Source organism: Orcinus orca, chromosome 12, assembly GCF_937001465.1.
Source record: "Orcinus orca chromosome 12, mOrcOrc1.1, whole genome shotgun sequence".
In the NCBI taxonomy this organism is placed as follows: domain Eukaryota; kingdom Metazoa; phylum Chordata; class Mammalia; order Artiodactyla; family Delphinidae; genus Orcinus; species Orcinus orca.
In genome coordinates, this window is record NC_064570.1 from 32,419,728 (window position 1) to 32,446,876 (window position 27,149).

The window sequence follows — 27,149 nt, forward strand, 5'->3', positions numbered from 1 at the left end:
ACATTTTGCTTGTTTTGTTAAGGAGAGGAGCTCTATATAAATGGGGACAAAGGTTTCTCTGGCCAAAATATTGAAAGACCATTCCAGCAGTCTGCATTACTACAGTATTTATTAAGAGGCTGTTGGCTTACTTCTTATCAAGTTGGGCACTCTTGTTTATAGGCACTTTGGGTAACTCTCTGTGGTTCACATGCTATATTTAATGTGCTGGAGAGGTATTTTTGAATGCAGATTTATTGCTTGGGTTTCTTTGTCATATAAACTCTATAATAGCCTAAGGGGGAAATTAGCTATGTTTAACCCAATGATTTCCAGAACTTGAGGAAATAAGTTCCATAACATTTAATGATTCCTCTGGTATATTAATTTTTTAAAAATGAGAAAGAACACCGATTCTGGCCCTGATTGCTGTTAAATGCCTCATATCTTTATAAGCCAAATGCATTTCCTCTAGCCTCCATCTCCCACGAATGAAATTTTGGAGGCAATCATGAAAAGTTCAGTCCCATGTGGTTTATATAAGTAAAATGCTCATTTTACACACTAGAAATGTCAGATAATGTATTATTTATTGGAGCAGATTCTAAAGCTAGGAAGCAAGTATACTTAAGCACACATTCTTGAATGTATTTATAGAATATAAATGTGTTCAAAACCACTAACAAAACAGAGCAAAGATATTCTTGCTGGGGTAGGCAACACTCACCTGGGAACCCTCCAACAAACACGGGGTCATTTGTATCAGCGGATGTAGATGCTCGATTTGGGCTCTGGGCTTCCACCTGGTTCCCATCTACTGTCAGCTCGATTCGGTGCTTGACCTTGTTGGCCGTGACTTTATGCCACTGTCCGTCACACAAATGCCCTGGGATCCCAGCATCATAGACAGCAGTGAATCGGCCGGCGCCATTGTCCACATGAAACATAAGCTAGAAAGCAGGAAATTGAACAGCCACAGATGGTTACATTGGAAGGGTGTCACGGTGGTTCACAGAGTAAAAATTATCTCTAGAAAAGTCATTAGCTGAAATAGTTTTAAATGAATAACTTAGGCATATTAAATTTAAAAAAAAACTTGACAGAAATTAAAATGCAGATTTAATGACCAGGAGTCACAAATTATGCTCTTTACTTTCAGACATTGTTGGGAGCAATAGGCAAGACGTATGAGGCTGGTAATAAATAACTCTGCTTTCAGAAAATGTCAAATACAATTTGAGGCCGGGTGACAAAAAAAGGATGTAGTATACACTGGGAAAAATTCTACCACAGATCTTTTTAGAGTGTGGGAGTTCTTAGGAATCTGGTTTACAAATTCATTTGAAAGGATGATTTTTTTTTTAAGATTTTGATGTTTTAATTGTATATTTTTTCCTTCACGGAATCTATTTTATATATAGGATTGAGAGTTACATAAATTACATTTTGGGGCAAGTTTCATGTCACAGTTACCAAAGACTTTGAGCCAGAAGGCCAGTTCAATTCTTAACAATGAAGAACTTAGACTAGGAGTTCTTGTCTAAATGAGAAAAATCTGTTTTTAGTAACACAGAATGGGCCCTGAAACTTGAGATTGCAGAATTCTTTTGAAGCTGATGAAGAAAAGAAACATTGAAACATTAAAAACAGTCAGTTTGGCAAAACATTTGACAAGGTAAAAGAAAAGAAATAGGGGTTTTAAAAAGAAGATTAAAAGTGCAAGTAAATAGGTGAAAAGTTTGTAAACTATACAGTGATGTAAATATTAGTTAAGATTTTGCTATATTCGGTGAAATTTGTAACAAGGGAATTTGGCATATAAAAAGAGCTTGGTGAGAAATCCATATGCATTGTGATGGAACTCGACACCCTGACAAGTTGCAGAGAACTGTGGTTATAATCAGGTGAAGAGCAACACTGACAAGATGCATTGAAACTGTGTGTTGAAAATCTGGCAAAACTATTATTATTTTTTTTTTACATCTTTATTGGAGTATAATTGCTTTACAATGGTGTGTTAGTTTCTGCTTTATAACAAAGTGAATCAGTTATACATATACATATGTTCCCACATCTCTTCCCTCTTGCGTCTCCCTCCCACCCACCCTCCCTATCCCACCCCTCTAGGTGGTCACAAAGCACCGAGCTGATCTCCTGTGCTATGCCGCTGCTTCCCACTAGCTATCTACCTTACGTTTGGTAGTGTATATATGTCCATGCCACTCTCTCACTTTGTCATAGCTTACCCTTCCCCCTCCCCATATCCTCAAGTCCATTCTCTAGTAGGTCTGTGTCTTTATTCCTGTCTTACCCCTAGGGTTTTAATGACATTTTTTTTTCTTAAATTCCATATATATGTGTTAGCGTACGGTATTTGTATGACAGACTCTAGGTCCATCGACCTCATTATAAATAGCTCAGTTTCGTTTCTTTTTATGGCTGAGTAATATTCCATTGTATATATGTGCCACATCTTCTTTACCCATTCATCCGATGATGGACACTTACGTTGTTTCCATCTCCTGGCTATTGTAAATAGAGCTGCAATGAACATTTTGGTACATGACTCTTTTTGAATTATGGTTTTCTCAGGGTATATGCCCAGTAGTGGGATTGCTGGGTCATATGGTAGTTCTATTTGTAGTTTTTTAAGGAACCTCCATACTGTTCTCCATAGTGGCTGTACCAATTCACATTCCCACCAGCAGCGCAAGAGTGTTCCCTTTTCTCCACACCCTCGCCAGCATTTATTGTTTGTAGATTTTTTGATGATGGCCATTCTGACTGGTGTGAGATGATATCTCATTGTAGTTTTGATTTGCATTTCTCTAATGATTAATGATGTTGAGCATTCTTTCATGTGTTTGTTGGCAGTCTGTATATCTTCTTCAGAGAAATGTCTATTTAGGTCTTCTGCCCATTTTTGGATTGGGTTCTTTTTTTTTTTTCTTATTGAGCTGCATGAGCTGCTTGTAAATTTTGGAGATTAATCCTTTGTCAGTGGCTTCATTTGCAAATATTTTCTCCCATTCTAAGGGTTGTCTTTTGGTCTTGTTTATGGTTTCCTTTGCTGTGCCAAAGCTTTGAAGTTTCATTAGGTCCCATTTGTTTATTTTTGTTTTTATTTCCATTTCTCTAGGAGGTGGGTCAAAAAGGATCTTGCTGTGATTTATGTCATAGAGTGTTCTGCCTATGTTTTCCTCTAAGAGTTTGATAGTTTCTGGCCTTACATTTAGGTCTTTAATCCATTTTGAGCTTATTTTTGTGTATGGTGTTAGGGAGTGATCTAATCTCATAGTTTTACATGTACCTGTCCAGTTTTCCCAGCACCACTTATTGAAGAGGCTGTCCTTTCTCCACTGTACATTCAGCCTCCTTTATCAAAGATAAGGTGACCATATTTGTGTGGGTTTATCTCTGGGCTTTCTATCCTGTTCCATTGATCTATATTTCTGTTTTTGTGCCAGGACCATACTGTCTTGATTACTGTAGCTTTGTAGTATAGTCTGAAGTCAGGGAGCCTGATTCCTCCAGCTCCGTTTTTCGTTCTCAAGATTGCTTTGGCTATTCGGGGTCTTTTGTGTTTCCATACAAATTGTGAAATTTTTCGTTCTAGTTCTGTGAAAAATGCCATTGGTAGTTTGATAGGGATTGCACTGAATCTGTAGATTGCTTCGGGTAGTAGAGTTATTTTCACAATGTTGATTCTTCCAATCCAAGAACATGGTATATCTCTCCATCTATTTGTATCATCTTTAATTTCTTTCATCAGTGTCTTATAATTTTCTGCATACAGGTCTTTTGTCTTCTTAGGTAGGTTTATTCCTAGATATTTTATTCTTTTCGTTGCAATGGTAAATGGGAGTGTTTTCTTGATTTCACTTTCAGATTTTTCATCATTAGTGTATAGGAATGCCAGAGATTTCTGTGCATTAATTCTGTATCCTGCTACTTTACCAAATTCATTGATTAGCTCTAGTAGTTTTCTGGTAGCATCTTTAGGATTCTCTATGTGTAGTATCATGTCATCTGCAAACAATGACAGCTTTACTTCTTCTTTTCTGATTTGGATTCCTTTTATTTCCTTTTCTTCTCTGATTGCTGTGGCTAAAACTTCCAAAACTATGTTGAATAAGAGTGGTGAGAGTGGCCAACCTTGTCCTGTTCCTGATCTTAGTGGAAATGCTTTCAGTTTTTCACCATTGAGGACTATGTTTGCTGTGGGTTTGTCATATATGGCCTTTATTATGTTGAGGAAAGTTCCCTCTATGCCTACTTTCTGCAGGTTTTTATCATAAAGGGGTGTTGAATTTTGTCAAAAGCTTTCTCTGCATCTATTGAGATGACCATATGGTTTTTCTCCTTCAATTTGTTAATATGGTGTATCACGTTGATTGATTTGTGTGTATTGAAGAATCCTTGCATTCCTGGAATAAACCCCACTTGATCATGGTGTATGATCCTTTTAATGTGTTGTTGGATTCTGTTTGCTAGTATTTTGTTGAGGAGTTTTGTATCTGTGTTCATCAGTGATATTGGCCTGTAGTTTTCTTTTTTGTGACATCCTTTCTGGTTTTGGTATCAGGGTGATAGTGGCCTCATAGAATGAGTTTGGGAGTGTTCCTCCCTCTACTATATTTTGGAAGAGTTTGAGAAGGATAGATGTTAGCTCTTCTCTAAATGTTTGATAGAATTCGCCTGTGAAGCCATCTGGTCCTGGGCTTTTGTTTGTTGGAAGATTTTTAATCACAGTTTCCATTTCAGTGCTTGTGATTGGTCTGTTCGTATTTTCTATTTCTTCCTGATTCAGTCTTGGCAGGTTGTGCATTTCTAAGAATTTGTCCATTTCTTCCAGGTTGTCCATTTGATTGGCATAGAATTGCTTGTAGTAGTCTCTTAGGATGATTTGTATTTCTGCAGTGTCAGTTGTTACTTCTCCTTTTTCATTTCTAATTCTATTGATTTGAGTCTTCTCCCTTTCTTTCTTGATGAGTCTGGCTAATGGTTTATCAATTTTGTTTATCTTCTCAAAGAACCAGCTTTTAGTTTTATTGATCTTTGCTATCCTTTCCTTCATTTCTTTTTCCTTTCTTTCTGAACTCATCTTTATGATTTCTTTCCTTTTGCTAACTTTGGGGTTTTTTTGTTCTTCTTTCTCTAATTGCTTTAGGTGCAAGGTTAGGTTGTTTATTTGAGATGTTTCCTGTTTCTTAAGGTAGGATTTTATTGCTATAAACTTCCCTCTTAGAACTGCTTTTGCTGCATCCCATAGGTTTTGGGTCGTCGTGTCTCCATTGTCATTTGTTTCTCGGTATTTTTTGATTTCCTCTTTGATGTCTTCAGTGATCACTTCGTTATTAAGTAGTGTATTGTTTAGCCTCCATGTGTTTGTATTTTTTACAGATCATTTCCTGTAATTGATATCTAGTCTCATAGCGTTGTGGTCGGAAAAGATACTTGATACAATTTCAATTTTCTTAAATTTACCAAGGCTTGATTTGTAACCCAAGATATGATCTATCCTGGAGAAATGTTCCATGAGCACTTGAGAAAAATGTGTATTCTGTTGTTTTTGGATGGAATGTCCTATAAATATCAATTAAGTCCATCTTGTTTAATGTATCATTTAAAGCTTGTGTTTCCTTATTTATTTTCATTTTGGATGATCTGTCCATTGGTGAAAGTGGGGTGTTAAAGTCCCCTACTATGAAAGTGTTACTGTCGATTTCCCCTTTTATGGCTGTTAGCATTTGCCTTATGTATTGAGGTGCTCCTATGTTGGGTGCATAAATATTTACAATTGTTATATCTTCTTCTTGGATCGATCCCTTGATCATTATGTAGTGGCCTTCTTTGTCTCTTCTAATAGTCTTTATTTTAAAGTCTATGTTGTCTGATATGAGAATTGCTACTCCAGCTTTCTTTTGGTTTCCATTTGCATGGAATATCTTTTTCCATCCACTCACTTTCAGTCTACTATGTGTCCCTAGGTCTGAAGTGGGTCTCTTGTAGACAGCATATATATGGGTCTTTTTTTTTGTATCCATTCAGCCAGTCTGTGTCTTTTGGTAGGAGCATTTAATCCATTTACATTTAAGGTAATTATTGATATGTATGTTCCTATTCCCATTTTCTTAATTGTTTTGGGTTTGTTATTATAGGTCTTTTCCTTCTCTTGTGTTTCTTGCCTAGAGAAGTTCCTTTAGCATTTGTTGTAGAGCTGGTATGGTGGTGCTGAACTCTCTCAGCTTTTGCTTGTCTGTAAAGGTTTTAATTTCTCCACCAAATCTGAATGAGATCCTTGCTGGATAGAGTAATATTGGTTGTAGGTTTTCCTCCTTCAACACTTTCAGTATGTCCTGCCACTCCCTTCTGGCTTGCAGAGTTTCTGCTGAAAGATCAGCTGTTAACCTTATGGGGATTCCCTTGTGTGTTATTTGTTGTTTTTCCCTTGCTGCTTTTAATATGTTTTCTTTGTATTTAATTTTTGACAGTTTGATTAATATGTGTCTTGACGTGTTTCTCCTTGGATTTATCCTGTATGGGACTCTCTGTGCTTCCTAGACTTGATTAACTATTTCCTTTCCCATATTAGGGAAGTTTTCAACTATAATCTCTTCCAATATTTTCTCAGTCCCTTTCTTTTTGTCTTCTTCTTCTGGAACCCCTATAATTCGAATGTTGGTGCATTTAATGGTGTCCCGGAAGTCTCTGAGACTGTTCTCTGTTCTTTTTATTCTTTTTTCTTTATTCTGCTCTGCAGTAGTTATTTCCACTACTTTACCTTCCAAGTAACTTATCCGTTCTTCTGCCTCAGTTATTCTGCTATTGACCCCTTCTAGAGTATTTTTAATTTCATTTATTGTGTTGTTCATCGTTGCTTGTTTCATCTTTAGTTCTTCTAGGTCCCTGGTAAATGTTTCTTTCATTTTCTCTATTCTATTTCCAAGATTTTGGATCATCTTTACTATCATTATTCTGAATTCTTTTTCAGGTACACTGCCTATTTCCTCTTCATTTGTTAGGTCTGGTGGGTTTTTATCTTGCTCCTTCATCTGCTGTGTGTTTTTCTGTCTTCTCATTTTGCTTATCTTACTGTGTTTGGGGTCTCCTTTTCACAGGCTGCAGGTTCATAGTTCCCATTGTTTTTGGTGTCTCTCCCCAGTGGCTAAAGTTGGTTCAGTAGGTTGTGTAGGCTTCCTGGTGGAGGGGACTAGTGCCTGTGTTCTGGTGGATGAGGCTGGATCTTGTCTTTCTGGTGGGTACGTCCACGTCTGGTGGTGTGTTTTGGGGTTTCTGTGGACTTATTATGATTTTCGGCAGCCTCTCTGCTAATGGGTGGGGTTGTGTTCCTGTTTTGCTAGTTGTTTGGCATAGGGTGTCCAGCACTGTAGCTTGCTGGTCGTTGAGTGAAGCTGGGTGTTGGTGTTGAGATGGAGATATCTGGGAGATTTTCGCCGTTTGATATTACGTGGAGCTGGGAGGTCTCTTGTGGACCAGTGTCCTGAAGTTGGCTCTCCCACCTCAGAGGCACAGCACTGACTCCTGGCTGCAGCACCAAGAGCCTTTCATCCACACGGCTCAGAATAAAAGGGAGAAAAAGTAGAAAGAAAGAAAGAGGAGAAAATAAAATAAAATAAAGGTAAAATAAAATAAAGTTATTAAAGTAAAAAAATAGTTATTAAGGAAAAAATTTTTTTAGAAATGTAAAAAAAAAAACACGAACGGATAGAACTCTAGGACAGATGGTGAAAGCAAAGCTCTACAGACAAAATCTCACACAGAAGCATATACATACACACTCACAAAAAGAGAAGAAGGGGAAAAAATAATAAATCTTGCTGTCAAAATCCAACTCCTCAATTTGGGATGATTTGTTGTCTATTCAGGTATTCCGCAGATGCAGGGTACATCAAGTTGATTGTGGAGATTTAATCCGCTGCTCCTGAGGCTGCTGGGAGAGATTTCCCTTTCTCTTCTTTGTTCTCACAGCTCCCAGGGGCTCAGCTTTGGATTTGGCCCCGCCTCTGCGTGTAGGTCGCCTGAGCGCGTCTGTTCTTCGCTCAGACAGGACGGGGTTAAAGGAGCCGCTGATTTGGGAGCTCTGGCTCACTCATGCCGAGGTGAGGGAGGGGTACGGATGCGGGGCGAACCTGCAGCGGCAGAGTCCAGCGTGACATTGCACCAGCCTGAGGCGCGCCGTGCGTTCTCCCGGGGAAGTTGTCCCTGGATCCCGGGACCCTGGCAGTGGCGGGCTGCACAGGCTCCCGGGAGGGGAGGTGTGGATAGTGAGCTGTGCTCGCACACAGGCTTTTTTGGTGGTGGCAGCAGCAGCCTTAGCGTCTCATGCCCGTCTCTGGGGTCCGCGCTGTTAGCCGCGGCTCGCGCCCGTCTCTGGAGCTCCTTTAAGCAGCGCTCTTAATCCCCTCTCCTCACCCACCAGGAAACAAAGAGGGAAGAAAAAGTCTCTTGCCTCTTCGGCAGCTCCAGACTTTTTTTTTCCTGTCAAAACTATTAAGTGTTGCTTATTCCCCCTTTTTGTCTCTGTGCTCCTGGATCTTTTTGCTTTACTGCCTTTGAGGATGGTTTGAAGACTGAGAGGAAGGAGGGAAGAGGATAAGGAAAGCGTATTTTAGGTCAGTGTGTGTTTTTTCTTCTTGGGAGGCAACGGCACCCTAGGATTGGAAATGTGAACAGAGCTGAAGTATGATTCCTGTTGCAAAGGCAAATAGGAAACTTGTGAAATTGCTTGCTTTGCCTTCTTCTTTTTACCTGTGCCCTATAGTACAAAGTACATGAAAACTGGTTATCTCACTGCAGGTAGGGACAGAAAAGGCAGTTAGAATTAGATTATCCATTGTGAGCAAACCGGCACAATACTTTATATTCTACTAATATAACTTTATTATAAATTTGTTCTATTGTGCAATGGTATGTGGATGCTTTTAAATAAATTGAGCAATCAATATGTCAGCTAGACATCTTCATTTCTGAGAGGTGCCTACCCTGTTATAAGAGGCAAAGACTGATTTTAGACAATCTAAGCCCTTTTTTTCCCCACTGGAATTGATAGCTTCATAGAGCATGTATTCATAAAGAGGAGAATAACTTTACTTTTAACCACACAGTAACTAGCTTGAGAACCAAAACCACTTCGGCCATTATTAGCATAGTTGGCTTACTGTAGAATTAGCACATTTAAAGTTTACACTGGTCTACAAAATAAGTGTGTTGAAAACACACAAGAATTGAGATAATCCAGAAGGATGAAAAGATCCAATCTAGCTTTCTCCCAACAAAGACAAGAGCAGGGCTTCAAAATAGAGCAGACGTAGAGAATGGACTTGAGGACACGGGGAGGGGGAAGGGTAAGCTGGGACGAAGTGAGAGAGCAGCATGGACATATACACACTACCAAATGTAAAACAGATAGCTAGTGGGAAGCAGCCGCATAGCACAGGGAGATCAGCTCGGTGCTGTGACCACCTAGAGGGGTGGGATAGGGAGGGTGGGAGGGAGGGAGATGCAAGAGGGAGGAGATATGAGGGTATATGTATACATATAGCTGATTCACTTTGTTATAAAGCAGAAACTAACACACCATTGTAAAGCAATTATACTCCAATAAAGATGTTAAAAATAAAATAGAGCTTTCTACATGTAAACGACAATATCGTGAAGAGAGCAGAAATGCTTAGACTGCTGATGCTTACCTTTTCAGCGATCATTTCAATACCCATTCCATCCATTTTCTGGCTGCTGATTCCCAGAAGAACTCCAGTGGTTCTAGTTGTGCGGAATTCAAATTCTACAAGAAGGTCCAATCCTACTTTGAACCCATCAACTGTAAAATGAAAACATTTTTAAAAAATTGTGGATTCGAGTTTAGGAACTGTTAATTCAAATTTGTACAATGCCATGGTTTTATTAGCTTTCAATTCATGTGTTAGACAACTATAAGTTCCAGACTTTCGTATGGCCTACACCTCCACCATTTATAGTTATTGCTTATTTTCTTGGCTGCCTTCCTTCCTAGAATATAAATTCTGTGAGGGCAAGGACTTTGCCTATATTGCTCACCATTTTATTTCTGTGCTCACCAAAGTATCTGACACATGGTGGAGGTTGAATATATATTTGTTGAATGAATGAATGAACACAGACTAAGATTGACTCAAAGAATCTCGCAGCCAGGTGTGATTGTCAGAAGTCTTGTTGCTGGATGAAGTCAAGCATTTCAATGATTATTCAGTAAAATTTCACTGGGGCACTCTACATGGTACCATGATGATCTGAAAGGGCTCAAATATCCCCAGACATTTTATTTATAAAGAAAGGAATTACAAATACAATTTTGAAGGATAAGATTCTGGGACATGAATAGACTTTTCTAGTTCATCAAGTTAAGTCTTTATAATTTTCCATATTTGATTCATTGGTTTACTTAATCTTTTAGCAAGTATTTAAGACATGCTTCTTAGAAACAAAGTGATCCATTAAGATCAGGCTAGACTAGACCTGCATGAAATATTAGAGGAAAACTCATGGAAATTTTTTCCAGGTCTCCTATTTATTAAGCAAGAAATAAATGCTATGTGTAACCACAACTATCTCCAATGAAGGGAGGCAGCTGTTATGTGAAAGACTTCTTCTACTGAGAACCTTGATGAGTTTGAATGGACAAAGACGGGCTTAGGGCAGATTTTAAGAATAAAGGGTAGAAGAAGCTGGAATTTTCTGCAAAAGAAAACAATGATTTTGTTTCTGTTCCTGAAAGGAGGATAAGGAAAAGAGAGAAATAACATGAAGCCATTCAGCAGAGGATAGGGGGAATGAAGAAGCTATTAAACCCCCAGAAACTGGGTAGCTGGAAAGCTTTTAAGGACAAAGGTGTCAAAGGTTTAAATTGAAGTCGTATATTTTCCAGTAATGTAACCTCCTCTGACCACCCAAGTCTTATATAGATTGTATTACACTGTGTGTTGAGGTGATGGCAGGAGTTATTGGAAACTGGGGAAGTGGCTAATTTTCTGGTCCAGTTTGATCTCGAACCAAAAAAGCCCAGGCAGGATGGTAAGTTAATCTGTTAACTGCAGAAGTTGAAGCTGAAGCTTGCCATCAGTTTGACGAAGCTAATGCCAGCTATCTGAATTTGCAGAAAACTTGAGAAAAGCTTTGGGCTTTCACAGAACATGGAATTTGGGGTTCAACATAACCTCCAACATTTCAATATTTAACATATCCTGTGTTTCTCTGTTTTCTGCTTCTGCACAGGGGAAATTTCCCATGTATCCCCTGTTGGAGGGCCCTGCTCTTCCGTCTCCAACCTTTGCATGTGTGTTCAACTCATCTTTTAAACCTACCTCAAATGTCAATTCCTCCATAAAACCTTTCCTGATTTCCCCAAATTAATGTTTCCTTGAAATATCCACAGAACCTTGCTTGTGTGTCTTCTACAGTTTCTAGTTATTTTTTACTTGTCTTCTTGTGATTTCTGAGCATAAAGAATCTTATCTATTGATAGCATGTTCTTGAAGGAAGGGAATGACATCTTATTTACTTCTGTTTCCCATGTTAACTTCTACATATTATGTACTCATTAATTTTTTTCTAACCAGCAAATGCATGTTCCTATGGTAACCATAGGACTGATTCTATCTTAGAGTATGTTAATGTCAGATTTTTTTGTTATTATGTACAAGTGATTTCATATTTTTTCTTTCCAAATTGTACATTCACTGTCAGTGATCCAGACCTGCGCTGAAAATGCTCACTGGAACGGGGGGAGATACTTAAAGAAAGTCAGGGAAAGGTGCCAGTCATCATCTCCATCAGCAAGAAATGGGCACCAGTATGTGTGCATTGTGTGTGAGGGAAGAGCATGAAATGGAGCCTTGCAAGGAACTGAAGAGAGGAAGCAAGGAAAATGCTGTCTCATCTCCAGAAAGAAAGGTAGATGGGGAAAACTAGAAAGTAGATACATTACATAATATAAACACATGAACCTTCTTGTAGAATTACATTTATTTTGCTATAATTGATCTCCAGGGAAGGAGATGGAATAAACTCGCCAGATAGCCTTTTACTTTATTTCTTCTATTCATTCTTATCAGAATCGGACGTATTAATCTTTAAGCGGCATGTTTTTTATTACTTCTAAAAGTTTTTATTTCTGGTTTAAACAAAGGATGCTAGTTTCAGACCCCAGGGACTTTTATTTTCCCACACAAACAAGAAGTCAATATTTGGACCTAGTTAATATTCAACAGAAAGGACATGGAAGCACCTCACCTGCTTTGGCAAAACCCGTTCCGTCAAAATACGTTCCTTTCTGAGCATTTGCAAAACACGTCCCGACACGGTAGCTGGAGGTTGGCTGTTCAAGATCGGCAGGGGCTTCTGCCATCTGAAGATTCCTGATGCAGCCATCAATGCTGTAGGTCACCTAAACATTCAGGTCAGAAGAAACACATATCGGGTTTTAGCAGAAGTTTGCCTTTATGTGGAATGCAATCATTGGTAGGGGGTTCTGTGTGTATAAACATCTGCCGATTGTCCTAGGCCATCTCCAAAACTGCCTGGATCGGCACCATCAGCCCAGGCTTCAGAGCACAGGTGCAGAGAATCCGGTGTTGTGCTTCGCAACTAAGACAGCGGTCCGCATCCCCCCCGGGCGGCGGACTGGCCTGTTAGGAACCGGGCCGCACAGCAGGAGGTGAGGGGCGGGCGAACGAGCGAAGCTTCATCTGTATTTACAGCTGTTCCACATCGCTCGCATTACCACCTGAGCTCCGTCTCCTGTCAGCATTATGGTGAGTTGTATAATTATTTCATCATATATTACAATGTAATAATAATAGAAATAAAGTGCACGATGAATGTAATGCGCTTGAATCATCCCCAGACCATCTCCCCTGCCCCACGGTCCGTGGAAAAATTGTCTTCCACGAAACTGGTCCCTGGTGCCAAAAAGGTTGGGGACCGCTGAACTAGGATGTATCTAGCCTGGAATATGATTGTTTTGATATTCTAAATACTGCACACTATGTCTCTAGTGGGACCAGTGGTTTGACAGACTCTGGGCCCCTATGGAAATTGTAACTTTTAATTAGTCTCTTATGTTTCTATTTCATGTTTCTAGTAACAGTTTATTAACCTTACTATATATACATTTTTTTCACAATCTATGTTCAAATTCTACTTGAAAAGATAATTAGGTTCGGTTCAGTGCTTCTTCCTTATGAAAATCTAAGGAAAGCAGTGGATACTTCCCTAAGAAAATGCACATACACATGAAACTTGAAAGCTCGCATGACACATTCAAAGTTTAGGGATTTTAGAAATAAATCAATCCTACTCTGCTTCATTATATTTCATCTGGGTTAAGGGATGCACGTTAATCACTCTTGCGGCTCTCTGTTCAGAGGCTCTCACTTTGATTGGCCTCCGTAGCACAGCCAATAGCTGTGAAGGGGAAGTAATACTGATCAGACACAAGAGGAGCCAGATACTGAGAACTGTAACCATCATGGACAATTGTCTTTGATGAAGAACGATGCTGCATCGTCACGTGTTCTGATTTGAGCATAGACATGAACCACACTCGTGTGTAGTGCATTTGCTAAAAACACTCATCCCCTGTGCTTCTTAAAAGAGTGCTTTCCAAAGCCAACCAGGACACATGGTCTGACAAAAAATTATTTTGTGAATACTGATTTACAAAATTTGTGAGGACTTTAAATTCTGACTCCAGTATTGGATAACAGTACTCTAGATCGGGGAGCCCCAATCCCCATGGTACTGGTCTGTGGCCTGTTAGGAACTGGGCCGCACAGCAGGAGGTGAGGGGTGGGAGAGTGAGTGAAGCTTCATCTGTATTTACAGCCGCTCCCCACTGCTTGCATTTCTGCCTGAGCTCTGCCTCCTGTCAGATCAGTGGCGGCATTAGATTCTCATAGGGGCACGAACCCTACTGCAAACTGTGCGTGCGAGGGATCTAGGTTGCACGCTCCTTAAGAGAATCTAATGCCTGATGATCTGAGGTGGAGCTGAGGCAGTGACGCTAGCACTGGGGAGCGGCTGCAAATACAGGTTATCATTAGCAGAGAGGTCTAACTGCACAGAGACCATAATAAATCAGTTGTTTGCAGACTCACATCAAAGCCCTAACAGTGAGTGGCAAGTGACAATGAAGCTGCATCTTACGGAGTAGACTGGACATAAGCAACACGCTTTGGGTGTCACTGTCTCCCATCACCCCCAGATGGGACCATCTAGTTGCAGGAAAACAAGCTCAGGGCTCCCACTGATTCTGCATTATGGTGAGTTGTATAATTATTTCATTATATATTACAAGGTAATAATAATAGAAATAAAGTGCACAATAAATGTAATGTGCTTGAATCATCCCAAAGCAACCCTGTGCCACTCCACCTCCCCGCCCCGGGTCTGTGGAAAAACTGTCTTCCACAAAACTCGTCCCTGGTGCCAAAAAGGTTGGGGATCACTGCTCTAGATACTGCATCTCTCAATATTTGCTAATCTCTAGTCCCGAAACAATACCATCAATATCATCATTATCATCTTCCTTGTTGTCTTAGTGCTTTCTGTATACTTGGTATTTTTCCAAGCACTTTAAGTATATTACCTCATTTAATCTTTCCATCAACCTTGCTTGTTTGGTTATTATTATTAAGCTATTTTACAAAAGAGGGAACTTTTCAAAGAAAAATTAAGTTGCTCAGGATTGCACAGCTACTTAAGAGTTAAGCACATATTCAAACCAAGGGAGTCTGGCTCCAGGGTCCACACTCTGTTTTGTAATATTGCCTCTCATAGTCAGATCTGTCTAGAAAATTTGTCACTTCTCTGAAAAGATGATTTCCTATTCATCTATAATTGGTCATGGGCCAATGTGACCTAATAATTCAAAATACATTCATGACTCAGGCAGCTATTTAGGCCACAAAGAAACAAATTAGACACTCACTGGACCAATTCTTCGGGTAGTGTAGTTAATGGGTAGCCCGCCAATATACAGCATTCCCACAACATCCAGAATATCAGCTTTCTTGGGACTGATGGTTCTGTTGGAGGCACCGTCTACGTAAATAATTCCTTCTTGCTTAATTCGAATAATCTTAATCTACCAAAAGAAGAGGAGTCATTAACACCAATCATAGATAAATTTCAAATATGCAGAGTATAAAGCATAAGAACTTTTAGGATATTCCTTAGGAAAAAGTGAAACAACTTACTGAGGGCCTAATATGTGCTAAACCCATAATATAAGTGAAATTAAATCTGTTTACAGAATGTCTCAGAGTCTGTCTTTTCCATGAGTACCATCTCCAAAAGAGGAGAGAATCTTCCTGGGTGAGTTTTAGATTGAAGACTCTTCTATAGTAGCCAAGGGAGCATCTGTATCAAGAGGTATGCTTGTTGTAAGGAAACTTGCAGATTGAGAGCCCTGTCATGAATTAAGTGGGCTGCAAAATTCATGTCCAAATTCAAAAGTTCATTGGTTTGATTGAGCAAAGCCTGGTCTTCCCAGCACAAATTCAGATATGCTACATCCCTCTGCTTAAGAGGCACTTCTTGTGCAGAACTGCAGGAATGCAGTGCATCCGGGCTGCACTGCCATTTCTGCAGCAGCTGATTAGTACAAAGTCAGGGAGGAAGATGGAAGGCTGACTGGGCTGAAATGACAGCAGCGGATTGAATTATTTTCTGGGGCAGAGTGAAATAAAAAGTGTGGAGACTAGCTTGAGCATAAAATCCTTGAGTCTGAATTTAGGAAAAGGAGCATGTAACCCTGTGAAATGCTGGAGTACAATAATGGTTTAAAAACGAATCTACATCAGGATTAGAGTAATTTAAGACCTTATTTTACACTGATCTAGTCTGGTTTTGGAAATAACTTTCTAAAAACCTGCAAGGATAAAATCCCTCCTTAATTTGGCTACTTAGCGTAATCCCAGCCTCATTGTAGCCCAACAATATGTCTTTTTCTCAAGTGTCATCTTTATTACGCTATTAGCCAGAGATGAGAATAAACCTTAATGAGAGCTCCTGCATAAAGTATTTGCTAGTCATAAGGCTCCCTAGAAAATTTCTTATTTCTAGGTAACAAATTAGTTGACTTTGCATTTATATTGTATTTTTTCAGGTTCCTTGGCCTTCTATATGATACGACAAGTCCAAATATGTTAATATATAAAATCCAATATCTAATAATATCTTACTCTAAAAATTAAACATTTAATTTGTCCACCTAGGGAAGCTTTACTTGATAGGCTACCACAGGTGCAGAGACAAATTCCGAGTCTTCGTTTTTATCAGGCAGTATATTATCTACTTGCAGTCATGCCAAAGAGGACAGTAAGCTGGCAGGTGAGCCTTCTGTGCCCATAATAGTACTAGCTTCTGGGTGTAAGGCCAACGTTTAAAAAGTTGTTCCAAATGACTGTTTGTGGAAATGATACCCCAGAGGCCTTTAAACGGGAGGTAGCAGATTCTCAGACTCTTGGTGTGCTCAGACCACTATGGGGTGGGAGAGGGGGGAAGGCGCAGGCATAGGGCCCATTTTAGGTTGCCAGCTTTTAAGCTGGTCAAATATTATTTCATAAAGAGAGGTTATTTTAGCACTTTAAAAATAGGAAAATATAATCTTAGAAGAAATATTATTCCTTTCAATTGAATACGTAGAGCTTTATGATTAACACACTCCATTGTCCCATAATAATAATAATACTTACTTAGAGTACTGGAAATGTCTTCAATTGCCTGGCCCTAGTTTGTGGACAGATGTTTGGGAGCCACAGATGTACAGCAATGATGGAATCTTATAGCACCATGATGAGGCATGTAAGTGGTCGACTATAAACCTACCCAGGTTTGATCACGTCTTCCTAGGTTGGGCAGTTGTATATGGCACTTACTGTATTTTTGGCCTCGGCCACGTTCCAGTACCGCCAGAGTCAGTGTCTGCACTGGCAAGATAATACTGGCACCAGGGGAATGCCGATGGCTGCCACCCAGTAACCCCCTCGTAGGGCACTGCCAACATCCTGGGGACTATTACCTTGTGCCAATGGCCATCATTGATTTTGGTGGGGATCATGGTGTTGGTGTCACCACTTCCCAAGTCATAACTGAAGTAGGGCAATCCATTTCTCAGCTGAACTGTAGCAAAATCAGCATGATTGATCCGGGCCATGTAAAAGAGCAAGCCTGATTCAGCTTCGGTTCGCACTTCAAATTCAATGGTGAGACTGTGAAATAAAAGTATGCAAAGTAAAACAGAAGAATAAGAACGTTCTTATTCTAGGATACAGCGGCATCTGATCGTGGTGCTTTTTCGTAAAGGATAGCAAAACCTTTTCCAAGGTGAGGACTATCTAGGTCTGCTGAGTTCCTCAACTGGCTTCTCAGGCTCAGACAAATATTCATATAATTCTATTCTTTACAGTATTCAGTGAACTAAAAAAGCTCACCTCATTTATTAATAAATATAGTTAATTAAACTTGAATAAACAAATACTGAGTACTTCCATTTATCGGTTCTTGTCTAATATCTCAGAATAAATCATACCGGTTTTTAACTTTGGTGTCATCAAATGCAATTGCAATGTGACTGTTTCTCGAAAGTCCAAACTGTTTGCTCCCTATCAGGAGAGCTGGTTCCGATTCTGCAGCACAAGGAGCCTGTAAAATACCAAGGAGAGAAGGAACACAGATTTTGGACTCCATTCTTTAAAAATGTAATGCTGCTGTCTAATGGTTTCTTATATTTGAGTTTAATGTTCTTACAAAATCTCGTTTAAGTTCCTTAGAAATGAAAGCTGCCTCTTATTCATCGCTGTACTCTACTACATAGTAGGTACTTACTATTTATACTGTACCTTTGCATTGCCAAAGGAATGGTGCTCAAAAATATTCATTGATTAATGCATGTTTTCATGATCCTTTAAGGAAATCTATTATTTATATTTCTGAGAAAACTGGAATTTCCTTCTCACTTTTACTTCATTTATGAAGAGTTATATCGTTAGAAGATTGAACAGGGAAAATGACAAGCTTGCCACTGGGTTACAAGAGTAGAAAAATGTGTCCTTCTTGTCCTCCCCATTTCTCTCTCCCACCGGCTTACTTTTTCTTGAAAATTATCGGTGCTAGAAGGTTTCCATGAATTTAGACTTTCAAGCTGGTGTATCTCAACTTGCAAGTCAGCCCATTCAGGCTTAGCCCGTTGCTAGGCAACCCAGCACACTTTTTAATGTAACCTGCCATACACCATTTCAACTGCCACTGTTCAAAGATCAACTTCCTAGGGTGCTTACGAGGTAGAGCTCGCTGCAGGGCTAGCTTCAGAGGCAGGCTTCCTGTGTAGTCACTGAGCTTAATGCTCTGCTGTCACCATTTTGAAATTCTTAATAATTTTTGAACAAGGTACCCTGCATTTTCACTTGGCCCTGGGCCCTGCCAATTACATAGCCAGACCTGACTGGGTAGACCTTACTTGGCTACTGTAACCCTCAGCTCAGTAGTTAATCAAGGCTCCTCAAATTACCAAAACCACAATTCCTTTCCTTGGTCTCTATTTTCACAGAAATAGCTCCGAGTACAAGCTGCTTAAGAAGTCTTTTACAACACAAAGTACATGAGAAAATAAATAGCCTGCCTGCTCCCAACAACACATCTGTTTTTAAAGATCTGCACTTAATAGCTGTGGATGGGCCACTGCCCCAGTGCGTGCTGACTCAGCAGAGGTTCCCAAACAGCCCAAGGCAGGCTTTCGCTGCAGCATGCTCTCCCCAGGGGGTACCTTGGAGATGACTCGTCAGGGCACAGGAAATTTTTACTTGATGAGGAAAAGCCTTGCCCTCTTTTCTCTGGAGCTTAGTCAAATGGAGCACTCTGCCACAGCAGGTAAAAAGCTTTAAGTGTTTTGAAATGCTGTAAAATTGGGCTTTATGGAAGTATTTCCCTTCTTGCTTCCCAGGAGATGGTCAGTTACAAAGAGCAGACTGTGGCTGAAATTCACACAGATATGCAAAAACCCAGCGGGCAGAACAGGAACATGCTACTTATTCACACAGCTGAATGGGCCTCTCTTGGAATCAACATGTGGCACCTTTCTTATTACCCTGACTGCAAAAAGAGCCCAAATGGAAAGGCCTTGGTAGCTTAATGTCTCAGCCTTCAATGATGCTATTAATAGAACTGGGAACATTTATCAACCTCTCACAATATTTCCTGTAGAGAGGACCGTCACAACACACAACACACGTAAGTAGCCTGCAGAAATCTCGAAGAGAATCCAACCTGCTGGGAGTCCATCAGGGGCAGAATTTAGCTACAATATCTCTAAACCCTCAGCTCTGAAAAACTGAGGGATTGAAAAGGTCATTGGATGTGGAGGAATTAGGGAACTATAATGCATAGCCTAAAAGGAAACCACCAGCAGGTTATTTCTGTGTTATTGTTAACATTGTCTAGTGGCTACATATATATGTTAATATAAAACAACTTTTCTCACGTAATTTTTTAAATTATCAAAGTGGCTATTGTAAAGAGTAGGTCTTTTATGGGTAGCAGCTATTTGTCGTGGAGACCTTTTGTCTTTACATGTTTGGGGCGTTGTGGCCTGAACACCATGCTAACCTTGCTTGCTGGTAGACTGGACACGTGATTTCCAACACTGGTCTTGAGCTGAGCGGCTCTGCCACACATTATCAGATTTTCTAGATGAAAAAGGTCCTGCTTACATTGTTTTAGAAAAACCTTTGACTTCCTAAGGGTCCTGTTTAGAAGCGTTACATGGTACATACACCCGCTTGAAATTCAGGAAGAGCAGTGTTACCCGGAGAGGCTTCTGCTTCACTTTTACAACAGGTGGATCCTGAGAAGCAGGTGGAAAACAGTGGCTAATAAAACCGTGTTCTCAGATTGGCCAGTTTTATAGAAGAGGTGCATCACTCTATTAGGTAAATGCAAAGTATAAAGCCGTTATGTAAGTTCATTGTTCTTTAAGGACATTCGAGTTGACATTTACTGTCATCAATTTGCAGTGGGATGGATATTATGGAAACAGTTTAAATAAACTGTCTATCACCTTCCTTTATAAAACTGGCAGTTGAAAGAGGGCAGAGAGGTTCCAGTGTAACAGGATTTTCTGTGTATCTACTTTAGGATTTAAATGGGAAGACAATTCTCCAACAGTCTCTGATCCGGTAATGTTTTTGGTGCAAGCCTAGATGTCTCCTCACTTGGTTAAGGGGAGGCGGGATGGATTGTGTCTGCTTTGCATCACTTTCCCTTGGGTGGATCTGAAACAAGGCCCGACATTCCCAGCAGGTTTGCCTGTTTGTTGTGCCTCTTCTTCCTTGTCCCTCACACCCCGCAGAGGGTGGAGCTCCTCACCTGGCCACTCAAGCAGCTCTTTTCCTTCTAATAGCATTTTTTTTTTTTTTGCGGTACACGGGCCTCTTACTGTTGTGGCCTCTGCCGTTGTGGAGCACAGGCTCCGGATGCGCAGGCCCAGCGGCCACAGCTCACAGGCCCAGCCGCTCCACAGCATGTGGGATCTTCCTGGACCGGGGCACGAACCCGTGTCCCCTGCATCGGCAGGCGGACTCTCAACCACTGCGCCACCAGGGAAGTCCCTAATAGCATTTTAAAGAATGACCATGTGAGATGGAATAGAAAATGCCCCAAGGTTTGCACGAGAATAAAATGATCTTGTCATTAAGGACATTTTCAACCCTGCTTCCCATAGAAATCTAAGCTAAGAGGAAGGATCTTCTAATGAGGTAATTTTAAGGAACCTTTAAAGAATGGCTGTTGAAAGATGAGTCGTCCTTCTCCAAGCCAGTGTGAGCTCGAGGGGAGGCATTGTCTTTATGGATGTGATACATGACCTGTGCTATTTTGGAAACACTTATCTCTGAAATGTGTTAAAACAATAATACAAATAGCAGTGGCTCATCAATCTCAGCATGTTACAATCCTGCCACCTTGTGGGGACTCTTTAAAGTACATACGGGGGAAAATAGAGGGCAGGATGTGCTTGCTCCTTATTTGTCTCTGCTTGGCAGGTGACAAGATGTGGGCAGACAAGACTTGGGTGGGGAGTCTAAATGTGGCCCTGCACCTGTTGCTGAGAACAGGGACACAGCTGGAGAGGATTCTGAAGGAAGCCATGCTGCCCATAGCCATGCTTACGCAAGTGGGTAGAGCCGCAGGTTAGTAATGGAGCTTAACATTTTCACCCTCATATTGTTAATTAACTTCAGATCAGAATAAAGCATGGTCATTTCCAACTGCTGATTGTTGGCTGACGTTTGGAAATGAGTTACTGGATTCAGGATGGCATATGATTGGTGGATAAGCATTCCTTGACTCTAGATTGGTGCAGAGTAGAGATTTCAGTTGCATTGATCAAAACTGGCATCTCTGTCCTTGAAAGCACCAAATGATGAATGATATAAAAATTGCATCATTGGAGTATAATCTGCAAAAATACTGGTTCACTATGCTGTACACCTGAAAATAATGTAATATTGTAACTCAACTATACTTCAATACAAAATTAATTTAAAATAGCATCATTTTCTTCTTTCATGAGTCAAAAATCCTCTAACAAATGTGGGCTAACATGACATCTGTGAAGTTGGGTGCTTCTTTGTGATGCTCTTTCAGCATGAATACTAAGCGGAAGATACTTTTTACGGCACTGACTTTAATATTCTGAAATACAAAATCCCTATTCAAGCTGTTTACTGAGAAACTGAGTTTAACTCCCTGCACATAAGCTTTTTTGCTAAGTAGTGGGCATTTGCTAACTCCCTGCATATAAGCTTTTTTGGTAAGTAGTGGGCATTTGCGGCACTATTTACACACTAATGCCTGAACAGTAATTCTTTGCAGTATGGAAAATGTATGTTTCCCCTTTAAATACATATCAGTATCCAATTGATTTATCCTTTGGCCGGGACTGTACTTAGCTTTTAAAATCACAGCATTCAATCTGCTGGAGGAAGAGCTTTCTTTTGCTCTATTCTTTCCTTCTCTGCTCCCTTCTTTCCCCCAACTCCCCAAGAGCACAGGGACTCTTCCTGGCTGCTCTTCTTAGTTATTCACGTTTTAAAATTTAAAGTTCAAAGTTCAACTTTCCAATAAACTTCAAGTAAAAAAAAACAAAAAACATGCAGCCAGCTTACTGTATACAAATCCACACAGGCCACGCTGGTTGTAAAGACTTGGTATAAACGCCGTATATACCTGCTGAGAACCTGTCACATTTTGACAATCTTCTGTAATACTAGAAGTCCACACGCTTAATCCCTCCCGTCCTCCACGAGAAATAGCCACAAATAAAACATGTAGAAATGTTTTATGCAGCTCTAAATGGGCTGAAGAATAAAAAGTATAAAGAGAAGACAGGGTATCACACTATCAAATGAGATAATACGCATAAAATATGCTCTCTGATCTGTGATGTTCTGGCATGTATTAATAATAGGATTGACATAATCCATTTCACAGGGCAGGGCTTTCTCAAGATACTCTTAAATTGCCCTGGAGGAGAGTGAATGTCATCCTGTTGCTGTAAGCTGCTGGTGGGGAGGGGTACGATGGCATAAAGAAGAAAACTAAAGGAACTGAGAATAGTAGAGGGTTTCTGTCCACTGTGCTAGAACAAATAAGAAACATATAGATAGGTAGTTCCCACTTCTGGAATTAGTGTGTAAGTCTTAATTCTTAAAATTCTGAATTCTCATCTTAAAAAAAGAAAAGAAAACGGTGAGAATTGAAAATGATAGGAGACTTGAGAGATAATAACCATATCATGTTGGAGTTTGTTTAAAAAGGAATGCTCACCCTCCTTTTCCTAGCGCTTGATCTCACCCTAACAGTGTGAAAGGTTAAACTAACTAGTTCCCTTAGAAGAAGAATGATGGAGTGTTACTGTGAGCCGGGCATGGTGCTGGGTGCCTTGCACACAGTGTATATAATTTAGTCCATGGTAATCCTCAGGGTAGATAATTATCCTCATTTTTCAGTGAGTTTACTTACATTTAGAGAGGACAGTAAGTTATTCAGTGAGCCCCCCTGAGTTCACTGAGTAAAGGTAGGTGGGTTATACCAAGACAGGCAGGCAGACCCGCATCGTGGATAACTTGGATTAAAGAAGACCCAGTTTATTTCCTCAGTGACTCTCAATGCAAAGGAGCTGAGAGGGGATCACGTACCATGTCCCTCTTCCCCAGTGAAGAAATCAGCTATATAACTGGATGTTGTGGAGGAATCAAGGTTGAAAGACCACTGCTTTTGTCTTTTTAAACATTTATGAAAGCAAAACACATTTAAGAATGTTTTTTGAAATGATGAAAATCATCTCTGGACCATATACCTCTGCTGTTAGCATCTGATGCATTTCTTGGAAAGGCTTTTCTTATGCATTTTTCTAGCTATTGATATAGACATGCTTATGCAGTATACAGAGTTTTATATCCTGTTTTCCCTACTTAACATAATGTCATAAGTATGTCATCCTCATTTTATATTGTTTCAATTGAAAGATTTTAAGAGTATGGTGGCATATTAAAATTTGCATTTCATGGACCTGTTTTCACACTTCTAGGTACCACTACCCATTTTGTTTGGATGGAGTTTAACGGTGTCCCCTGCCATGCTTCTAATTTTCAGTCTTGGAAGCCAGCAGGTTGTGTTTGCAGCCCATATTGGCATTTATCCTGACTGACCTCTACACATATTTGCTTACTGTGGTATTTATGTTAATGTCTACTTTCTCAAATATGTCTCTCAGTTTCTCTTTCTTTCTTTCTCTTTCTCTGGTAGGCTCTTAATAAATATTTTTCATAAAATAAATGTCATAAATGTCTTATTCATCTTTGCATTTAGTAGCCTTTTAATAAATATTTGTCATGAAATAAATTGTCAAACCTTTAAGTAGCCTTTAAAAAGCCGACACTTCTCTCCACACACACGAAAAATAAAGAATGAAGATAAGGGAAAGAAATCAGATTAAAAGAGGAGATCTGTATGGTTTCATGATCTGAAACCCTGAAAATACAGTACAGCCCAATAGAGATGAAAAATTCTAAAATATGTAATTCTGACCACATAGTCATACATAATTAAAACGTGCAAGATCTGATGTTCTATGAGTCTTTCTGTACCAATGCACGGGACCACTACTCAACCTCTCTCTTGCTTTTGTCTTATCTACTAAGTGGAATGCTCTTTTTTGGAGAAGTTAAAACAAACATACACTGCTGAGAGAAAATGGAAACTGGAATGAGAACAGAAGGTTATAAGAAAACTTAAATGAGTTAAAATCTCCAGTCCAGATGGGAAAGTACCTTTGTTTTCAGAAAAAGGGAAAAAAATGTGATCTCTAGAAACCACAGAAGGATATGCTTGAGACCTCCTATAAAAGAAAGTTTGTGTTTTAGAAATATAACGAAGAAAAGAAAGGTGATCACTGAGGACCAGCAGTGTTATTCACCAATAAACCAGACCAATTCAATGTGGACTGGCTGAGGGACCTGATTCAAGAGAAGTTCAAGTGATACAAAGGCCCTCAAGGTTTTGGTTGACCGAATATGGTACCTAATGGTGAACTAATGGTATGATCCATCCGTGTAAAACATTAAAACATTCCCAGGTATATTAGTAGAATATGGTGACAGACCAGTGAAAGGAGCAACTCTGCTGTTCTCTGGACTGGGCACTCCATTTTGAGTAGTATGGTCTATTCTAGGTGCCATATTTTGAAAGAGATATTTCAAATGTAAGAATATTATCAGTGTGAATATGGGAATTAGAAATTAATTAAGGAGAATGCTTGAGATAATGGAATATTCAGCGTGGGAAAGGAGAACACTTAGCTGTTTTCAAATGCTTGAAGGGGTGTTTGTTAGAGAAGATATAATGTGTTTGGCTACAGAAACACAGTCATTACGTAGAGGTTATAGGGATGCAGTTTTACTTCATTATAACCAATGGCTTTCTAACGACTACAGCCTGCCTCATCATAACACTGGAAAATCCTCGTCAATGGAATGTTCAAGCAAAGGCTGTAAGTCCACATCAAGTATCATATAAAAAGATTCATGTATTAAGATGGAGATTGGACCAGCTGGTCTCTAGGGCTTCTGCTAATTACAATTTATAATTCTAAGTCAGTTGTTCAGAATTTAGGATCCACTTTCCTATAGAATCCAAATGGACATTTGGATCCAAGGTCAAAAACGTTTATTTTAACCATGGTGTTTTTAAATTCTTCAGTTGAAAACACTTTCCTGAGTCCAGGGAACAGACACGAGGGATAACAGTCTAGAGAACAGGACGTGAGGCAGAAGGGAGGGAGGATCATTAGCCTTCCCTTTGCTGGGGGAAATCGAGCATAAGGCCACGTTATGAAAGAGCTAAGGAAACATTCTACAGTCCACGTGGCAGATCTCAGTGAGGTCTTAGGAGAAAATCAACTCCTTGAACTAATCCCCACATGACTGACAGCCTTTCACTTGCTAGCTGTGCTGTGTGATTGTAGGTATTTTCTTCTGTGAACTGGGGCTAATAATACTTCCAACGATATAAATAAACATAAATAAAACAATTAATAGCTTGTGAGAATCAAATGAAATAATGGACATACAGTGCCCGGCAGAATACTGGACACATACTATATAGTTACTTGTAAATGCAGGGATTCCTCACAGTATCTATGTGTGTGTGCTTCCTTCACTTTTCAAAGAAGTTCCACATGCATTACCTCATTTGATTCTTACAATAATCCCATTGGCAGGCAAGGTAGGTGTAATACCCACATTTTACAGAGGAAGAAATGATGCTTGGAATAAATGGCCAGTTTTCCTAAAAGATGATTATTTGGCTTCACAAAGTGTTGCAGTGATAAGGAACCAGATTGTATAATCAGACCCACTGGATCAAAATTCCTATCCTGTCACTTACTGGCCGTGTCTGGGTGTATTACTTAGGCTAGCTAATTCTTATTAACTCAACTAAAAATGGGATGATGGTATATAGGTATATATTTTACACAGCTGTTGGGAAAATTACAATAATATTGGATAGAAATTGTTAAAAAGCAGTCATTATGATCATTACTGTATAGTAATTATGCCATTTACTAAATGCTTAGTATATGCTAGGGGTTTAACAAGCATTTTTTAAAGACTCTTTGATATATGTGTTGTTAGTATATTCATTGTACAGATGAGGAAACTGGGGGATAGATTAGCCAAGTAGCTTTCCCACATTCATACAGATGGTAGGTTAGAGTGCTGGGATTTGAACCCAGGCAGGCTGACTCTGGAATCCATGCTCTAATCAAGGATATACTACCTCCAGTGCTATGAAATATTTTGTGTGTGTCTCTCTGTCACACAAACACATATACATGTAATCATATTAGGTACGCACATTTGCATGATGTTTAGAAACAATTTTAATTATGTATTACTGGTTTTAAAAAATAGAATACCAAATTGTATGCATGATATGCGATCTACTATGCAAAATGCAAATAAAAGGGGCTGAAAATCAATATGGTTGCCTCTGTGTGGTGCTATGGTAGGTGGGTTTTATTCTTGATTCTGTAGACATTTCTGTGCTAACTTTTCAACTGAAAACACGTGCCATTTTATAAACAGGAAAATTAAAGGAGAATAGATATATAAAAGAAAGTAATCCAAGGAAGATGTAAGGAGAAAAGGTTTTCATAGACAGGTGACTGTAAGGCCAGCAGGTCCGGGGAAGGGCCCAGGGAGCCAGACGGAACCCCCGCCAAAGTGGCTGATGCAACCGCCACCTGACATTGCCACACCACTCGGCCCCGGTCTTCCCGCTCCCCGAGGGGCGGAACCAACGGCTCTGAGCCTGATGTAACCGACACCTGACATTGCCACAACACCCGAGAGATTACCAAAAAAGGGCTGCTTCACACAGCAAGCGCCTCCCCTGCATCCACCCCTATAAATTTTGTTCGCGCCCGCACCCGGGCGCGACTTCTCTGGCCCCTTTCTCTCGGACCAGTGAATCTCGCCCAGGAGCATTCCCAAATAAAGCTTGTTTAAGCTCTCCTCCGTTTCTTGGTGCCATTCCTTATGGTGACCCTT

General features: G+C 39.9%; 1 protein-coding gene and 1 long non-coding RNA gene across 3 annotated transcripts in view; one reads left to right on the forward strand and one right to left on the reverse strand.

Moving 5' to 3' along the window:
- Positions 1-27,145, forward strand: part of LOC117196971 (uncharacterized) — a 60,709-nt gene extending 33,564 nt beyond the window's left edge. Inside the window, exons 2-5 of one of the 2 annotated variants that reach the window (XR_007470711.1) lie at positions 11,725-11,931; positions 12,541-12,791; positions 18,590-18,909; positions 18,983-27,145. This is a non-coding gene — a long non-coding RNA (uncharacterized LOC117196971). Of the gene's footprint in view, positions 1-11,724; positions 11,932-12,540; positions 12,792-18,589 lie in introns of both variants that reach the window. The other variant, XR_004477421.2, reaches the window with a different exon arrangement.
- Positions 1-27,149, reverse strand: part of LAMA2 (laminin subunit alpha 2) — a 607,678-nt gene that overhangs the window by 2,532 nt on the left and 577,997 nt on the right. The window contains exons 57-62 of the mRNA XM_049695645.1: positions 17,573-17,685; positions 17,063-17,252; positions 14,969-15,124; positions 12,271-12,424; positions 9,693-9,823; positions 707-929 (exon numbers count right to left, since the gene is read on the reverse strand). Of these exons, the coding sequence (XP_049551602.1) occupies positions 707-929; positions 9,693-9,823; positions 12,271-12,424; positions 14,969-15,124; positions 17,063-17,252; positions 17,573-17,685 (967 nt within the window). The remainder of the gene's footprint in view (positions 1-706; positions 930-9,692; positions 9,824-12,270; positions 12,425-14,968; positions 15,125-17,062; positions 17,253-17,572; positions 17,686-27,149) is intronic.